Below are 16,716 nucleotides of genomic sequence, written 5' to 3'. Positions count from 1 at the left end.
AATCCTTGCATTACAATGGAAATTATGAACAATAGTAACAATGCATTCAGATAATTTGGTAACAGAAAAACACTAGGGGTCAGTTTTTAAAATTCGTTATTGTTGTCTACAGCAACCATACATTTCAGGGAATTCCTCCAATCCATCCATGCTTCTGTCATGGGAGTGGTGAAGATGGTGAGGATGATGAGGAAACATTGTTGCGCCACCCTGTATTTCCAGCCTGTCAGCGAGGCGTGGCGCCCCTTGCGGTGCGGAGGCCCGCCGCCTCCTTCATCGCCGAGCCGGCTGCATGAGTCCGCTGTGTGCGCAGGAGCCGCCATATTGTCATCTCAGGAGTACAGGAGGTAACTTAATTCGTGTAATTCACGTAAAAACCTACTGCCATATTTTACATTTTGTGCATGGTGGTGTGTGTTTTAATTTAATACTTGGGTTTATAGTTGTAAAAGTCGAGATACAGGGGAAATGTGAGGTAGTATCTGGCACATGAAATCCAGTCGGTTAGGGGTTTTTTTCCCCCCATGGCTGTAACTGCCGCTGTATTACGAGCAACCCGGAGCGGTAACAGTATCGCTACGCTTAGGCTCCGCTCTAGATGCCTGCAGTCACTCTGGTGTTAATCGGTAGTTTTATAAATGCCTTTTTAGATAGGTGGGGGGGGGGCATTGTGGTGCTGAGTTGTGAGCATGCCAAGCTGGGTAGCGGTGTGCGGTTTTCTTGCGGTCGAGGGGGACCGGTGATTGTCTGACTGGCCGGCCGGCCATCTGGATACCGGTGCTGCTTAAAAGGCAGGGGGTGGTTAGTAAAGTCATGAGGGGATGCAGAGCATGGATAAAGCGTGCAACCGTCATTACAGATGAGGAAACACAAGTAATCTCAGGGCTGCGGGGTCTCACCGTGGTGTGGGTTTGAACCAGCACCGTCCAACCCATCTCGGTTCGAATGGCTGCCTCTGGTTCCCGGTTACTTATGAGCGAGGTGTCTTCGTTTCCATTTTACTGACGGGCTGACTTGCCAGCTGCTTAGTGCCGTGGCTGGATGTCGAGAGTTCCTTTTTATCATTATAGTTATGTGTGGGTGCAAAAGAATCACTAGGTTAAATTAAAATGTTTACTTTCTCCCAGATATTTGTCAAATTGGGGTGCTTAGCTTCTGGTATGGTTCAGTATTTTAACCCCGTTAACCAATTATGAGCCCGGACCAGTAGCAAAGCCAGTTGGAGACCCCGATTGCCACAAACCGGTCCGTCTCCCCTCTCTCCTCTTTGGTTAGGAAAACCCCATGCTTGCGGCCTTTCAGCGGTGTGGTAGCATATGCTAGCTAGTTAGCCATTGAGCACCATCGGGACCATTTTCCACGTTTCCCTTTCTTTTCGCCGTGTGTAAGGCAATTCTGATACTGTTAACATCAGTCTTTTAGACTTAGCCGGATTAGAATAAGGACGTTTTTTCTCTCCTTTAATCTGTGCCTTCGCTTTGTAGCTAACTCCGTATCTTGGCCGTACCGCTAGCAAACCACATTCTATTTTAATGGATACTATATACTGGATATAAGAAGTAACTTAAAGCTGGATTTAAAAATATAAGCTGAGTCTGAACGTGTTCGATAAAGGTCTTTATTTAGGGTCGATTGCGGGTTGCACTTGAAAGGGAGGCTCCTTCGACAACATGTAAGCCTCTGGTCCTGTGTATGCACTTATTACCTTAAACTTTTTTAGCCTTCAGTGGTATTTTTTTTATTAGCGAATTAACATCTTTCTGGGTGCTTAATGCGGATACATATTTTAACCGGGAGCCTCTTAGGTGTTTAAACATTGAACGAGTTCTTATGATTGTTTGAGGGGCATAAAGTGCCTTCATTTCATATCCTATCAAATACTGATTGCATGATCCCTAACCTTGCTTTTTAGATGTAATTTGGTAATTTGGCTCTGTGGGAGCCTGAAATACAGTGCAAATTTTTTGTCACCTTTTCCTGTTTAACTGAAAAATATGCTTCACCTCCACAGTTACTAAGATAGAAACAGTGTGCCCAGTTTTAAATCACATTAAATACAGTGGAATGCCAAGCACATGCAAAATACCACTATTATCAGGTATTCACTTGTTCACTTGTCTCAAAAAGAACTTTGAGGTAGAAACTCAAGGACATAGCAGGTGTTTTTCTACAAGACATCATTATAGATGAGTTCTTAAACAATCCAGGAAAAAAATCCCAGTACATTATTAGAACTAACCATGAGAAAAACGGCTTTGTACAGGACACACTTTTGCTGGACAAGTCTGTGCTTTAGAGACATAAACAGATTTTAATTATGGAAAGTCTGAACCTTTATCAATAAAGGTACTGCAACTGAAGAAGTAAGTGTTTATTAAATTTTTTTAAAACTAAAATCAAGAGACGACACAAATGCAGGTTTCTATTTGAGAGCTAAATGCATTTTGGCTTGTCAGTTAAGTCAAATGGAATACTCCTGTGTGGCCATGATTCTTGAATCCTAGCTTGTGGTTTGGGTGATATCATACTCCCTATATTATGTTTTTTTTTTAAATTGTGTGATATGATTTCCTGATTATTTACCACACATTTAATTGGTTACCGTAACGGGACTATCTGCTCCCTTATTTTGGCTCGCGAGTTGGTCAGCCTGGTCGATACACCACATGTGTGCCAGAATCTGTTGGTGGATAGGTGAGAATGTGTATTACTGAGCCACACTGCTGTGCGTCCTCGAAAGGGGAACAGAACAAAATTATTTTTAAATATTGTGTTCTGAACAAAAAAACACTGAACACAGTATGTGGCTTGGAATTCTCCTTCAGTCTCGTACTAATGTAATGATCCCCAAGGAGAGTCAGCTGGAGATCGCAAGTCCGCTGCCCTCTGGCTCCAGATGGAAAATGTCAGTTAAGGGTAACGTGCCCTGCGATCCTGTCCAGGGTGTACCCCTGCCTTGTGCTCTAGCCTGCCCTGTCTCCTGTAACCCTGTCTTGTATAAGCAATTGAATGATAGGTGGGAAGCACAGACTGGTACTGATTCAAGCATGCTATCTCATGAGAGCTTGCATGGCAACTTCTGCAACTGGCAAGTTTTGCAATTTTAAATGAATGGTCCTAATTTACATCTTGTAGAAGCCATTTTGTCTTGCCCAATTCCTATGCTTTCATCTGTCAAGGCTTATGACACTTTATTCATACAGTATAGTATGCAAAGCTTTATCAGTTCTTGGGTGGTTTTAGAAGTGGAAACTCCAAAAACTGTGGGCAAACAACACATTTCTATTCAGTGTTTCAGTCACACACATTATAAATACTGGCTTGTAGTGATTTTCTATTAGTTTGTGAGTTGTTTAATCTTGTCTAGTCTTGTCAATTGTAATTGCAGCATACTCAAAATACATAAATATGCGTAATATATACATATAGTGAACCTGTGTCCATTGTGTGTCCATTGCAGATTGACAGCCCTGCTGCTTTTGTGTGTGTATTTTATGAGAAAAGCATTTAGCTGACAGATCAGCGATAAACATGCACATTGGCAGTCTGAAATCTCCTTTTCGTGGAGGTATGTTTTACGGTTATAATGTTAGAAGGATACGTTTACTGTTGGTGGGGTACAGAGGACCCTAAGGTAGGCACGTTAGAGGGATCAGTGCAAGTGGTGATTACCTTGTGACTTCATGTAGCCAAGAAGGCCACATTAAGGCATACTGTGGGCTAACTGCTATACGCAGATCAATCATTCCATCCACCCACCCACCCATTCTGGGTAGGCCTCCTGCACCCCAAATTCTCCTTTTAAAATTCTGTTCTCAGTAGTATGAGGATCTACTAATAGAAGGTTCTGCTTCTAGGTTCCATTACAAGGCAAGGCTATTTTTTTGGGGGGGGGGGGGGTGGGTGGTGAACTGAGGAAAGAAGGATTTAAACTTACTAAGGAGTTATTTAAAACATTAATGCAAACCCCCCATATTGCTGCTTGTAGTATGTCTAATACCTTTACTGACCTCATCGTCATTAATAGCCAACTCTTGGAGACACTTTACCTGCCTAGGGTTGCAAAATTCTAGGAATATTCTTGTTAATTCCCATACTTTCCCGTTAATTCCCATGGAAAGTTTCTAATGTGGAATATTTCCAAAATTCCCCAGCTTAACTTCCCATGGAACGGAAAGTTTCAGGAAAATTTCCAGAAATTTTCCAGCCCTTTGCAACCCTATACCTGCCAAATACACCCATGTTCCAGTGTTTGATGCTCTCCTGGGTCTGTGCTGTGTCCAGCTGAACACATTGCTGTCTCTGCTTGTGTTTATAGTTAGAATTATCAGTCTAACCAAATTTAGTTTATTACAAATGAGCCTCTTGAGTGTCCGTGGTTTCATGGGGCTGCCTGTTTATTTGTCCAGTACATAATTCATATCCTCTGAGTAGTCCTGCATGATATCGCATCATGCTTATATGGCGCATGCAGAATAATCACCAGGCCTTTAGATAATAGCTGTAAAAATTTGTCCGGAAACCAGCTTTTTGGTACTGTATGGGCATTTGCTTCCGTCCACAATTTGATAAGCAGATTAATGGTACACCCAAAATATTAGAGGAGTTTCATGATGCCCAAAAGTTAGTGATGTGTATATCCTTATGTCTAATAAATGTCATATTTTAAAATGCAAAAAGTACCATCACACCACCAACATTTTTACATTGTTTATCCACAGTATCTCCTCTGTTAAAAAGATATGGTTTCTATGATATATGAAAACACTATCATCTATCATCGTGCTTCTAACTGTAAGGATCTGCCACATTTGCAGATTGCTAACATTTGGACAACACAATGCGCCTCTGATTAATATTTTATGCGTACTCCTAATCTGCTAATCAAATTGTGCATGTAAGTAAACATCCGTATAACACCAAAAAGCCAGCATCTGAATTCTTAAGCCCATTTCGTATAGCCCTGGTGACAATTGCGCATGCGCACATATTACGGTCATATTGCAATGGGATATTGTGCAGCCCTACCTCTGAGCTGGCTCCTGTGCTGTGCACAGTCCTTATTGATCATGTTCTTAGACAATATTGCGGCAATTTCCTTGTATTGAAAATTGGGCTTCCTGCATAGCATCTGTGATCAGTGGTTGAAGACGATGTTGAAAGTTGGCTTACTCGGACCCACTTAAAAAAAAAGTGTCGCTTTCATGTCTTGAAATAAGCCGTGCATATTTACTAGTTCCGCTCATTCTCCTGATGAATCACTTATTAGGTTGGTCGCTGTTTCAGCTCATTACTGAATTACACTTGGGTCGATTTCAGTTATTGTCATCTCACCAAGTTTGTATGAAAATGGTAGTGTTTTACTCCTCCACCGCTGATGAGTAATAGTGTACATTGAAGCATGGTCCTATTTCAGGCTTTTAGAGACATGTGCTCCGTGTATAAATACAATTTTACATTTGGCTGCCTGGTTTGGGTAATTCACATGTAAAATGTATAATTTTTAAGGTATCATGATTGAGAACATGATGTACCCTTAGAGATGGGAAGGCATGTGCTTTTTTCAGAGTGTGTGTGTGTGTGTGTGGGGGGGGGGGGGATCGAATGTATTAAACTAGTTCACCCTGAAATGTTCTGTGCACTTTTATTTTTTTAAATGCTTCCATAAATATTTAGGTATTCTGTCATGGGTGTGAAAACATTATTTGGGGAAAAATGTTTCAAATAGATGTATATATTGACTGTCAATCAAGATTTAGAACAACCCCCCCCCACACACACACACACACACACACACACACCACTATAATGTAATATTAGGTTTCCGTCGACCACTCCAGCTTTGTAACTTGTAGTGTGCGCTCAGTGAGATTTCGCTCACAGCTATAGAATTACCAGATGAAGCTTTTGAATGAAAGACCTGTACAGTCTAGTAATTCTATAGCTACACCAAATACGGTCCTGAAGGCATTGATCTCCGTCAGACAGGTGTTATGTTCTGACCTGTCATTCGTCGTCGTCTGAGGTGTGGTGAACCATAACGTGTAAGCGGATGGGTCAATTGATGTTTGTTTCCAAAGTACAGCTGAAGGAGGTGTGGAGGAAATGATGGCGAGATGCGGCGTTTCTGTGACAAGGGGACTTTGTCACATGCGTAATCCCTCTCATTGTAAAATGGCTTTGAGTGATAATGTGCTTCACTCTCCCTACAGCTCCAGCACGTCCTGCCCACACCCCAGAGCAATCATTTAAAGCCCCAAAAGCCCTGTCCAAGGTAAGGAGAGGTGTTTCAGGTAGACGAGGCCCTCAGTTTCGGGCGGCATCCACAAATCTGACCCCCTTTCTGTTCAGTGGTCAGCGTGGCTTCTGGGGTGACTGGTAGTAGGATTTGCAGAAATCTGGTACTTTGATCCTCAGAACCTTTGATGTAAGGTACGCTGCTCATGATACTAGCCTATTATGCCGAAGCCTGGAATTGTGAATGCATTTAGCAAAACACCAAAAAGTATCTGGTTGTTACAGATTTATGTATGTTCTTAATTTTGTGTTTTAAGTTGGATTGAAATGGGATTTAGATGTATTCATTCACCAAGCGTGCAGGCCTGAGCTGGTCTTCTCACTGGTGGTCCTGAGAAGGTCAAGTTTCTTGGGTTTCAGCCGTATGAAACTCATGATTGACAGAGGACCCCTGTGGGAAAGGCCACCGAGCTTTCACTGAGTTTGAGGGAGGGTGGCGTTGCACTAATGGGACTTTGTTCAGATTGCGCCGCAATGCCTCGCTGGCTGCTCAAGGAGAAACCCTGCAGTCAGACATGTTCTGGCAGGTGGATGGCTTTCATGTTTTCCCATCTTGTTTCCAGGTAATCTCAAGAGCCACCCGTTTACCTTTGGAACATGTCGGGTCCGGTCACGAGCCGATCCCGAGTTTATCCAGATGTGAACACACAGAGGCCCCGAGAGTACTGGGACTACGAGTCACATGTTGTCGAGTGGGGGTGAGCATTCCCAGGGACTCTGAATGTATCTGCTGGTGTCCAACAAGCTGCCCGACAATTTGCCCACATTACCTTAGTTTCCCTTCGATTTCTTATGAAACCAGCCTCAGTGGAGTGTCTCTGTGCTTTACCTGGGTTACTTGCTTAATTTTAGCAAGAACAGCTATAATTTAGCTCCACGTAGACAATTTCCAAATTACATTTATACTTTTAACTCACTTGGCTTGCAGCCGTTTGTGGTTCTTTTGTCAGATCACACATGTCATCAGACATATGTGGTATGTGACACCTCCGTTACCTTTTTTGTGATTCAGGAATCAAGATGATTACCAACTGGTGCGAAAACTGGGCAGAGGGAAATACAGTGAAGTGTTTGAAGCCATAAACATCACGAACAACGAGAAAGTAGTCGTCAAAATACTCAAGGTATGGTCGCACTCCTGAGGGAAGGGTCCTCTCACACAACTGAGCCAGAATGCCAGTGTTGTTGTGCCATTTGTCCCAAAATAAAGACAGACAGGTTGTATCTCTCAGACCTTCTATATTAGTGGTACTGGAGTTTAAGTTTGACCTCTTAAGAAGATGGGATTTTTATAAATATCACAGATGGATCTGATTTTTATGAGCTTGTGCCATCTGGGGAAAGTTACACAAATGCATATTGCCATATAGTTGGTAAATCCCATTGGTCCTATTGTAGTAGGACCTTCTTAACGTTCTGTTCACATTAAACCAAAATGACATCTGCAAGGTGCTTCTGCCTTCTGGTTTTCGCTGGCTTGTCCTTTTCAGATAAACCTATGCTAATAGTATGTAAATTTGCTCTAGTACATGAAATTATCTGCCTTTATATGGTTAAACTCACAATGCTGATTGGCATGCTTTCCTGAAACGTCACCGGTTGACTGAATGGTGACATCAGCTGCTCATGGTATTCGTCCAGCACGGCTCCATTTAACCTTCCTTCCGTTTCTTTGCTCGCAGCCAGTAAAAAAGAAGAAAATCAAGCGAGAAATTAAGATTCTGGAGAACTTGAGAGGAGGCCCAAACATCATCACACTTCTAGACATCGTGAAGGATCCCGTGGTCAGTTCTTGACAGTTGTTCCTCGTCTTTCTGTTTGCACTGCAGAATATATGACACTCACTGCTTTGTGTGTGTGTGTGTGTGTCTCTCTCTCTCAATCTCCTCAGTCTCGGACACCAGCCCTGGTTTTTGAACATGTAAACAACACAGACTTTAAGGTGAGAATTTGAGCTTGTCCTGGCTTGTTATGTTCTCTCTCTTTCTAATTCTAATGTTAGCCCATTGAAGCTGTCAGCGCCAGCACTAATCATGGTAGTTCGCCTCATAGAAGGAAAAGACTCACTCAAAGACTGCCCCCCCCCCCCCCCTTTTTACAGCAACTGTATCAAACGCTATCAGACTATGACATCCGGTTCTACATGTATGAAATCTTGAAGGTAAGGACTCTGTTTCTTTCTGCTTGGCTTTTCTTGAGGTAAATCTTTCTCCCCTTGATGAGATTGGGCTTGCAGGCTCCATTTCCCTGCTCGAGGGAGCCCCCCCCCCGAATGTGGCTTGATCTGGAGTGTCCGTAAAACGGGAAGCTGCCCTAAACGGCCTGTCCGTGAATAACTGAGAGTGAGAAAGATCGGACTGCCGTGAAATGTCAGATGAGCCTAGTGCAGTTTTTATATGCGGTTCTGAAGATCTGCTGGCCGTACTCAGCGCCAGATTTTTTCCCCTGTCCCTCCTGAAAGTTATTTTGGATCTAGCTCGAGTCGTATTTTAGTCAGCTTGTGTAGGTTGAATGGCTTCATATGCCTGAAGATATACCGGAGCTGGATGTAATCCGGGCTGCAAGCTGATTCAGTGATTCTGCCTTTGGTTATGTGATGATAACTGGATGATGTGGGGAATGTTTGTGTTCATCACTGCTTTAGGTGCAGCTTTGCCAGAGTGATGTTGAGGTCTGTGCATGTAGATGTTTGACTTAGCGAACGTGAAGTAATTTGACCATCATAAATATGTCCGCTGTATTTTGCCTAAGGTTTATTGAATGGTCGCCTCGCTTTCAGTGCTGATTCTGTATATCAGGCTGGTTGTGATGCAGAGCAGCTTCATCAGCCTGGTTCTGACTGTCTTGTCCCCCCTGCCCCCCCCCCCCCCCCAGGCGCTGGACTACTGTCACAGCATGGGAATAATGCACCGAGATGTGAAACCGCATAACGTGATGATCGACCACGAACACAGAAAGGTGCGTTTCCCCCCAGGCCTTTCAGGGCTTGCGTGAATGTGGATGTATGGGCTGAATTATGGGAAGGCCTTGTTTTGTGGTCTCTTTGCGGTTGAACGCCAGCAGTGGGGGGTGGATGGGGGGGGGTCTTACCTACACAGGGAACAAAGTAATTCTAACTCAGGTCTAATTTCAATCTTTTATTCAGCTAATTAGGTAAAGCATGTTCCCTTCTGAGGTAAGACAAGTTCAATAGAGAATGATTTTGGTTTGCTAATTTTTCAAAATGTTTAGTCCAAGCAATAACACATTAATGCATTAAACTAAGGCCTACCCCTCTGTGTGTCATTAATAAGAAATGAGTGTTTCCTTTTTTTTGCTGTTTATTACACTCAAAGGCTGCGTCTGTTATTATCCCAGTCATTTTTGTTGACTGAAGTAAGGTAATGCTTAACCTGAAGGACGCCATGTTGGTAAATTCCTGTACAAAATACCTGCCTTATTTACTTAAGCCCATGATTTTATCCAGAGCGTTTCTACTTATTTATACAGCTGGCTTTGTGACCTGAAACATTTGGTCTTAGTGCATCCTACAGGGTACTTAGTGTGCTTTCACTAAGTTTTTAGTAAGAGTTCCAGTCCTTCAATACCATAGTACTTGGTGGTCTAAAGTTCAGGCAATTAAGGTTCCTCACTACGGTCTACTCTGAGAATTTTCTAACAGGATCTAACAGGATACAGTTAATGAAAATGGGCTGTGAGCAGCTGTGCCAGGTGTCTGTCAGTGTTGGATGCGCAGTCTTTACGTGTGTGATGCAGCGCTTTCCTTAGTGATGGATCCAACTGACGTACTCCCCGTTCCCCTTGCAGCTCCGCCTGATAGACTGGGGCTTGGCAGAATTCTACCACCCGAGTCAGGAGTACAACGTCAGAGTGGCTTCACGGTACTTCAAAGGCCCAGAGCTGCTGGTAGATTACCAGGTGGGCAGCTCTTCCTGTGTAGCCGCCACCAGCTGAGCGGGATGCCAGCTTGAGATCTGTAGCTGGTGTTTCTTATTGGCTGAGTTAAACACCTTTCTCCCTTATTTGTTAGATGTATGACTACAGTTTAGACATGTGGAGTTTAGGATGCATGTTGGCCAGTATGATCTTCCGGAAGGAGCCCTTCTTCCATGGGCATGACAACTACGATCAGGTGAGGAACTCGCCACGTACTGTCCTATCTACAAGGGTTACCGTTCTGTGACCGACTGACCCAGTGTCAGTGGACACCTGGCTCATTTTGGCATAACATCCTATGCTGATTCCAGTCAACAGCTGTCCTTCATATTATTATGTACTGAGAGGACCAGTAATCCGCACTAGACTTTCAGTCCATTCACTGGTTTCTTGTCAGTTGAGGGTCATTGTGCTGTTGCATGATCAGTGTCTCTATGCTGTCTTCGCCAGCTCGTCCGCATTGCTAAAGTGTTGGGCACGGAGGACTTGTATGACTACATTGACAAATACAACATAGAGCTGGACCCTCGGTTCAATGACATCTTGGGCAGGTATGTTGCATTTCAGAGATCCAAAAAATGCAAGTCCTGTGGGTGGTGGGGGGGTCTGCATCGAGGCCGAGGCTTCTCGGGGGGGGGGGGGGGGGGCGAGGTTCTCTATAGCTGTTTGACTGCTGCCCTTTGCTGGCAGACATTCCCGCAAGAGGTGGGAGAGGTTCGTGCACAGCGAGAACCAGCACCTGGTCAGCACCGAGGCTCTTGACTTCCTGGACAAGCTGCTGCGATACGACCACCAGGCCCGGCTCACGGCCCGGGAGGCCATGGAGCACCCCTACTTCTGTGAGTCTGTGCCCGTGTGCCTCTGCCACTCTGCGTCTACGTGTCGGGGTCACATAACGCATGTTTGGGCTAGGCTAAGCTAGACGGCGCGCCATGTGGACAACGTTAACTGTGGACGGGATCCCGTGAACGTGCCTGTTTGCTCAGTAAGGGAGTTTCACTACAGTGACGTAAGTAGCATTGATTTAAAACTGGTGGATTTCTCCGGTCAGATTTTATTGCCCTGAACCCCCAAGTCGCATCAGTCCCCCTGATGAAACGCTCATCTGCTGTCCATCAGCCGTGTGACACTGGCAGTCCTGCTGGACCTACAGAACCAGTGAGCCGTCGCTCTGGCCCATTTCACATCTCAAGGCAGAGCATATAAATACGACAGACTGTAGAGAAGTTTCAGCAGCACTTTCCCTCGTCCAGCACACTGTGTACCCTTTTTACGGCCTGCGGCCTCTTCCAAGAACGCCTACAGCGGCCCAGCTGGTGGGTTCGATTGGGCTTTATAGCGTAAACGCTTCACCCCGTGCTATCGAGCGTCCATGTTACCATAGGGAGTCTCATAAGCTTCACCGGCCCACGATTCTCCGGGCCCTGAGTAGGCGGTGCCATAAGGACTGGCCGCAGTGTCATTTTGCCCACTGCCACGTGGGGTTTCCATGGGAACCGGGTCGGTGAGCCTGAGGATCTTCCCGATGGGACGGGTCGCGCTTCGAACCAGCACCCATCAGCGTGCGGTTGTCTCTCTTCGTCTTCCGCCAGATCCTGTCGTGAAGGACCAGGTGAGAATGGGCTCCACGTCTGGAATCTCCACGGGGAACACCCCTGTCAGCTCCTCCAGCATGATGGCGGGTAAGTGCTCTTTTCCCGGCTGCTTCCCACACCTCCCTTCATGTCTCACATCTCATCTGAAGGCTTTTTGTCACTGTCAGCCTATAAACAGTCTAACAAATACTTTTTGTGCCTGGTCTCTCTCAGCCAATCAAGTTTGGCTTTCTGAAAGGGGTGTGGCCTGGCAGAACCAGAGACCTAACCCAAGTGTTGTCTTGCTGTGTGTCTTCTCACAGGTATCACGTCGATGTCCTCAGCACAGCCAATGGGGAGTATTGCTGGCTCGCCGGTCATCTCCTCCCCAAACTCTCTGGGCACGCAAGTCCCAGCAGCCACTGGGGCACAGCCCTGAACTGATCCCTCTCCCCCCACACGTCCGTGCTCAGAAGTCTGGGATGGGCTTCATTTTTACGTTGAGAATTCGAGGAGGAGAAATTAGGTTCCTTTTTTCCATACAATAATTATATATACGATTCAGACGCACCAAGTTTTAAGTTGCGGCTGTGTCTGGGTTAAATGTAGGTGCAATCTTTGATGACCGTGTCTAGAAAAGCAACTACACTGTAGAAATTAATAAGAAAAAATGGATAATAAAATTTATTTTATATGTCCCTAAATGACACTGCTGTGTGGTCGAGTTTTCTAAGGCTTGAATGCCGCATGATTCCTACAGCCCTGAAAAAACATTCATTACTGCTTTAAGGTGGCCATACACTTCAAACGATGTTTGGACAAAACGAAATCGAACTTGTCAGCGAGAACAAGCTATTGCATACTTAAAACGACACTTCCACCCTGTTCATTCCATGTCATGCCACAATCCCTGAGCACGCAGAATGTTTTTGATGCAGCAGACCCACAAACGGGGCTAATAAACTTATCATGGCGAGTGTGTCATTTTAATAAAGGAGATGACAACACTCTTAAAATGGAAGCTGTTCTCTCTATTAACAGCCACTATTGCTTTGATACTCAGCAGTAGCACGGAGAGGGAAAACAGCTATTTATATGACACTCTCTTACATGCTAACGAAATTCACGCATTTCTTGACAAACATTACATGACTGACATTTACCATTAGCAGAAATACATGAATATACATATTTACACTAAAGTGCGTTCCAGTGCATGCTGGTAACTGCATAATGAGTCGGGCTGATCAGCCCCATGCAGTTTCATTTATCAGCCAGTCATAGACAGTGGGAGTGACCAGAACAAAGGTTCGCCTTGGGGACCCTGAACAGACGATGCACCTCAACAGCGATCACCGTGACGGTTACGAATCTTACAATGACACATCACTGAAACGAGATCAATTCTTTCAATTTTGTCTGAAGCATACGGCCACCTTGATGGTTGTGAAGCTAAAGTTTTAACGCAAGACATTTTCTGAAATATGGTTATAATCCTGATTATTATGTATATTGAGTCTTAAGCTTGCAGTAGAGCATCATGGGAATGGTTTGAAATCTGGGCATTTTGGATAATGGCACGTAGCTAAACCCTTACTGGTGATGTGGAGCCTCTAACACGATGGTTAAGGTATATTAATTGTATTCCTGTCAAGGTTAACTGGACAATCTGAGTGCCAGAGCGTAAGCACCATGGTCTGATCATCGTGTTTTCTCTCTTGGGGGAACCATTATTCTCAAACCATGTGGTTGTTTTATTTGTTATTGTTGACACACCACAGCACCCAGTGCACAACAACGAAATGTGTCCTCTGCATTTAACCCATTTGTGACTTTCGTGACATAGCAGGGGGCAGCTAATTCAGCGCCCGGGGAGCAGTGCTTGGGGGCGGTACCTTGCTCAGGGTACCTCAGTGGTGTCTTGCTGGTCAGGGATTTGAACCTGCAATCTTCCGATTACGAGTGCGCTTCCCTAACCCTTAAGCCACCACTGCCACCTAGGTTAGGGTTTACATCTTGCTGTAGTTGGTGAATGTGTGCATGTGGCTAGGTGACCTGCGATGGACTGGCTTCCCGTCGCAGGTAGACCCCAGCTTTGTACCCTGTGCCAGCTGGGATAGGCTCTGCATTTACCATCGCCCTGTGTTGGATAATCTGTTGCTTAACAGGCAAGTCACAGTAGCTAGGATTTGTTCCTGTTTATGCTGTAAGACCTTGCAAATAGAGGTGCGTTCCCCTCTGGTGGGGGCCTGTACAATTCTGTGCTTCAAGGGTCTTTTAGTTGTGGGACGACTGTCAAATTAACCTGGACTCTGCTTTAGATATCTGGGGTCAACTGCAAATTTACAGTGAGAACAGCCTTGAAGGTAAGAAAAATGCAAAGTTTAGGAAATTAGCGTTTTAAATTAATGCATAGTCAGGTTTGTTTGTATAATCAGCTTAGTTCCATAACCACCATTAAACACATCAGAACTCCCTAAATTGTATGTTGTGACACACACACACTTAACAGACTTTACTCATTGTTCAGCATGTACAGATGAGAGCAGGTTTTGGGGTCGGCCAGAGTCCAGCACCCGTGTAGCAGTTGGCCTTAAGGACCTTATTCAAAAGCAAGTTGGTGATATTGCTCTTATCTGCAGGATTCAAACCCATTACCTTCTGGACAGAGCCCTAATCTGCTGACCTATACCACGACCGGCAAGGATATGATGATCCCTGGCCGTTAGAAGCTGTCTGCCATCCACTGATTGCAGATCATTCCGCTGATTCAGCTTGGCCTGCATCATGGGCGTCCGGAGAGGGTCCTTATCGGACCTGCGCCTGGGCGCATCTTTCATTTATGGACCCATTCCTTTTGGCAGCGGAAGGAATTGAAAGCAATCCAATCTGTTCGGAATCCAGACACCGGTCTGATTAATTTGGGGGGGGGGGGGGGGAAACAATAGAGTGTTTGTGGTAACCAGGGGGGAAAAAAACTGGCATATTCCTGAAACCACAATCCGCACTTTTCTTCTGAAAGGGGCCAACAAAGGGTAGAGTCTCCGTGTGCGTGTCTCCTGGTCCAAGCTGGACTGTTAGCCCTAATGCACCTTAGCTGGACAGTGGATGAAACCCAAAATAAACCTGCATCGTTGCTGGCTTTCCAGCTCTGGGTTAGACCCGCCGTTATACAGAGATGTGTTGAAATGCCACGTGAACAAAAGACGGGTTAACTGCTGGTTACGTTTCTCTGAATGTCACTCTTGAGGATGCTTTGAGGAGCGTCCTGAAGAACCTCAGCGGTCAGGGAACTGGGAAGAGAGCTTAGCCCCAACCATGGCAACCGTGTTGGAAGGCTCCATGCCGGACAGGTTCATTGGGTTCACTGTGTGAGCACTTTGTCTGCAGTCGGCTCTGTGTTTCCTGGAGGGGAGGGCTGTTCTGGAAGAATACTTCTCTTTTCTTAAACTATTTTGTGCCCCGATTTCCCAGAGACTCGCTAGTCGGGGGAAACAAGCTTTCAGTGGAACACCAGCTGTTCCCTATACAGCATGTTTGTCTGATTCTTCTACTCCATTAAAAAAAATGATTTGGTGGAAAAGTGCAGGACTGTCCTGAGATGTGTGACAGGGCAAAGGTGCTGCTTAATTCAAAAGTTTTTTTTGTGTACATCTTTAAATGCTTATACCGGGTCATGAGCTTGTGATGTTAAAAATGTAACTTCTGAGTTTTTCCCTAATCTGTAAGTCTCAGCAGACAGAATTTGTAGATGTTTGATTCCTCTGCTGATTTAGTGAGAACTTAATAATGGCATTTTCATAACCAGAAGGCCTTGTCTTTAAGTGCCAGTCAGGAGAACAATGTCCAACTGTAGGAAAGACTTGAGTTTGAATGTGAGCCAATAGCTGCTATGAATGATGTTGCACGCAGGCAGCGCAGGGGCCTTGGGATGTGCCAGATTGGACAGGAAGCTGTGGCCTGATGTCGGGGCCACCCCAGGGGCCCCCACCCCTCCCCACCGCAGGCCGGACAGGAAGAGCCGTATTGGGGCAGAAAGCCGGCAGCGTGGCCACTGGGGAAATGTGACAGATGTTCGCAGTGGAAATGGGAAGTTCGTGAAGGTCAGTCGGGCCGTTTCTCGGCCCACGGCTGACGGAAGAGCTGCGTGACTGGAGGCGCCACCTGCTGGAAAGGGAGGGTGGGGCACCTCCCTTCACGGAGAGAGGGGGGCCACAGGGTTTCAATGATGCGTGCGAGCCCATCTGTCTGCGTGCAAGGTAAAAGGTCACGGTAGTGGGGCAGACATAAACTCTGTTCGTTCTCAATAGATAGGGCCTGTCGTACAGCATATGTGTATGGAAACCTTCAATTAGGCCAGGGGTGGCCAATCTTATCCGCAAAGGGCCGGTGTGTATTCGGGTTTTCACTGCAACTCCCTAATTAGATTACTAATTAGAGGACTGATTGGCTGAAAGAGTCCTCACACCTGGGTTTGAACAGCTGACCTACGGTTTATCCCAAAAACCTGCGTACACACCGGCCCTTTGCGGATAAGATTGGCCACCCCTGAATTAGGCTGTTGTGTCAAGCTACTCACCAGGGTGACACAGGCTGAAAACGGTGCTGAACAGTGCTTTTAGTATTCAGGAGCTATAACCGGCCCTACACAAGACTGGTGTTTGTGTGTCCATTTTCTTTTTAACCATTAATCTTAGGTCCCAAGTTCAGTTAGAAGATGTTCCTTTGGAGGTGAACCAAAATAATTATAAAACAAGCTCTGATTGGCTGTAGTTGCACAGGTATGCACTGCATTTACGGGATAATTGAGTAATTACATCAAGTATCCCTGTGAACCTGCTTGTCATTAGGATTCCTGGCACAAACACAAGGGGCACATTTCTGTACAGAACTTTCATGGGCTGCCTGC

The 16,716-nt window shown here is 45.4% G+C and overlaps 1 protein-coding gene across 1 annotated transcript; it reads left to right on the top strand.

Annotated features, from left to right (window-relative positions):
- The first annotated feature begins 218 nt into the window (after positions 1-218).
- LOC111843975 (casein kinase II subunit alpha) lies at positions 219-12,511 on the top strand. The gene is made up of 14 exons (XM_023812022.2): positions 219-347; positions 6,213-6,274; positions 6,861-6,995; positions 7,310-7,421; positions 7,980-8,081; positions 8,189-8,239; positions 8,399-8,458; positions 9,172-9,255; positions 10,105-10,215; positions 10,328-10,429; positions 10,684-10,784; positions 10,924-11,072; positions 11,826-11,915; positions 12,131-12,511. Exons 3-14 carry the CDS (start codon positions 6,895-6,897, stop codon positions 12,244-12,246), a joined length of 1,179 nt encoding a protein of 392 aa, XP_023667790.1. The 5' UTR covers positions 219-347; positions 6,213-6,274; positions 6,861-6,894; the 3' UTR covers positions 12,247-12,511.
- Positions 12,512-16,716: the final 4,205 nt, after the last annotated feature.

The sequence above is a fragment of the Paramormyrops kingsleyae genome, chromosome 23 (genome assembly GCF_048594095.1).
Source record: "Paramormyrops kingsleyae isolate MSU_618 chromosome 23, PKINGS_0.4, whole genome shotgun sequence".
Taxonomy (NCBI): Eukaryota; Metazoa; Chordata; class Actinopteri; order Osteoglossiformes; family Mormyridae; genus Paramormyrops; species Paramormyrops kingsleyae.
Note: the sequence above shows the minus strand (reverse complement) of the source record. Positions and strands in the feature narration are given on the sequence as shown.

Excerpts from the sequence above, each read along its gene's own strand:
- LOC111843975 (XM_023812022.2), top strand. The coding sequence starts at position 6,895 with ATGTCGGGTCCGGTCACGAGCCGATCCCGAGTTTATCCAGATGTGAAC. Across the intron at positions 6,996-7,309 it reads TCACATGTTGTCGAGTGGGG|GAATCAAGATGATTACCAAC; the intron begins GTGAGCATTCCC and ends TTTGTGATTCAG. Across the intron at positions 10,785-10,923 it reads TTCAATGACATCTTGGGCAG|ACATTCCCGCAAGAGGTGGG; the intron begins GTATGTTGCATT and ends CTTTGCTGGCAG.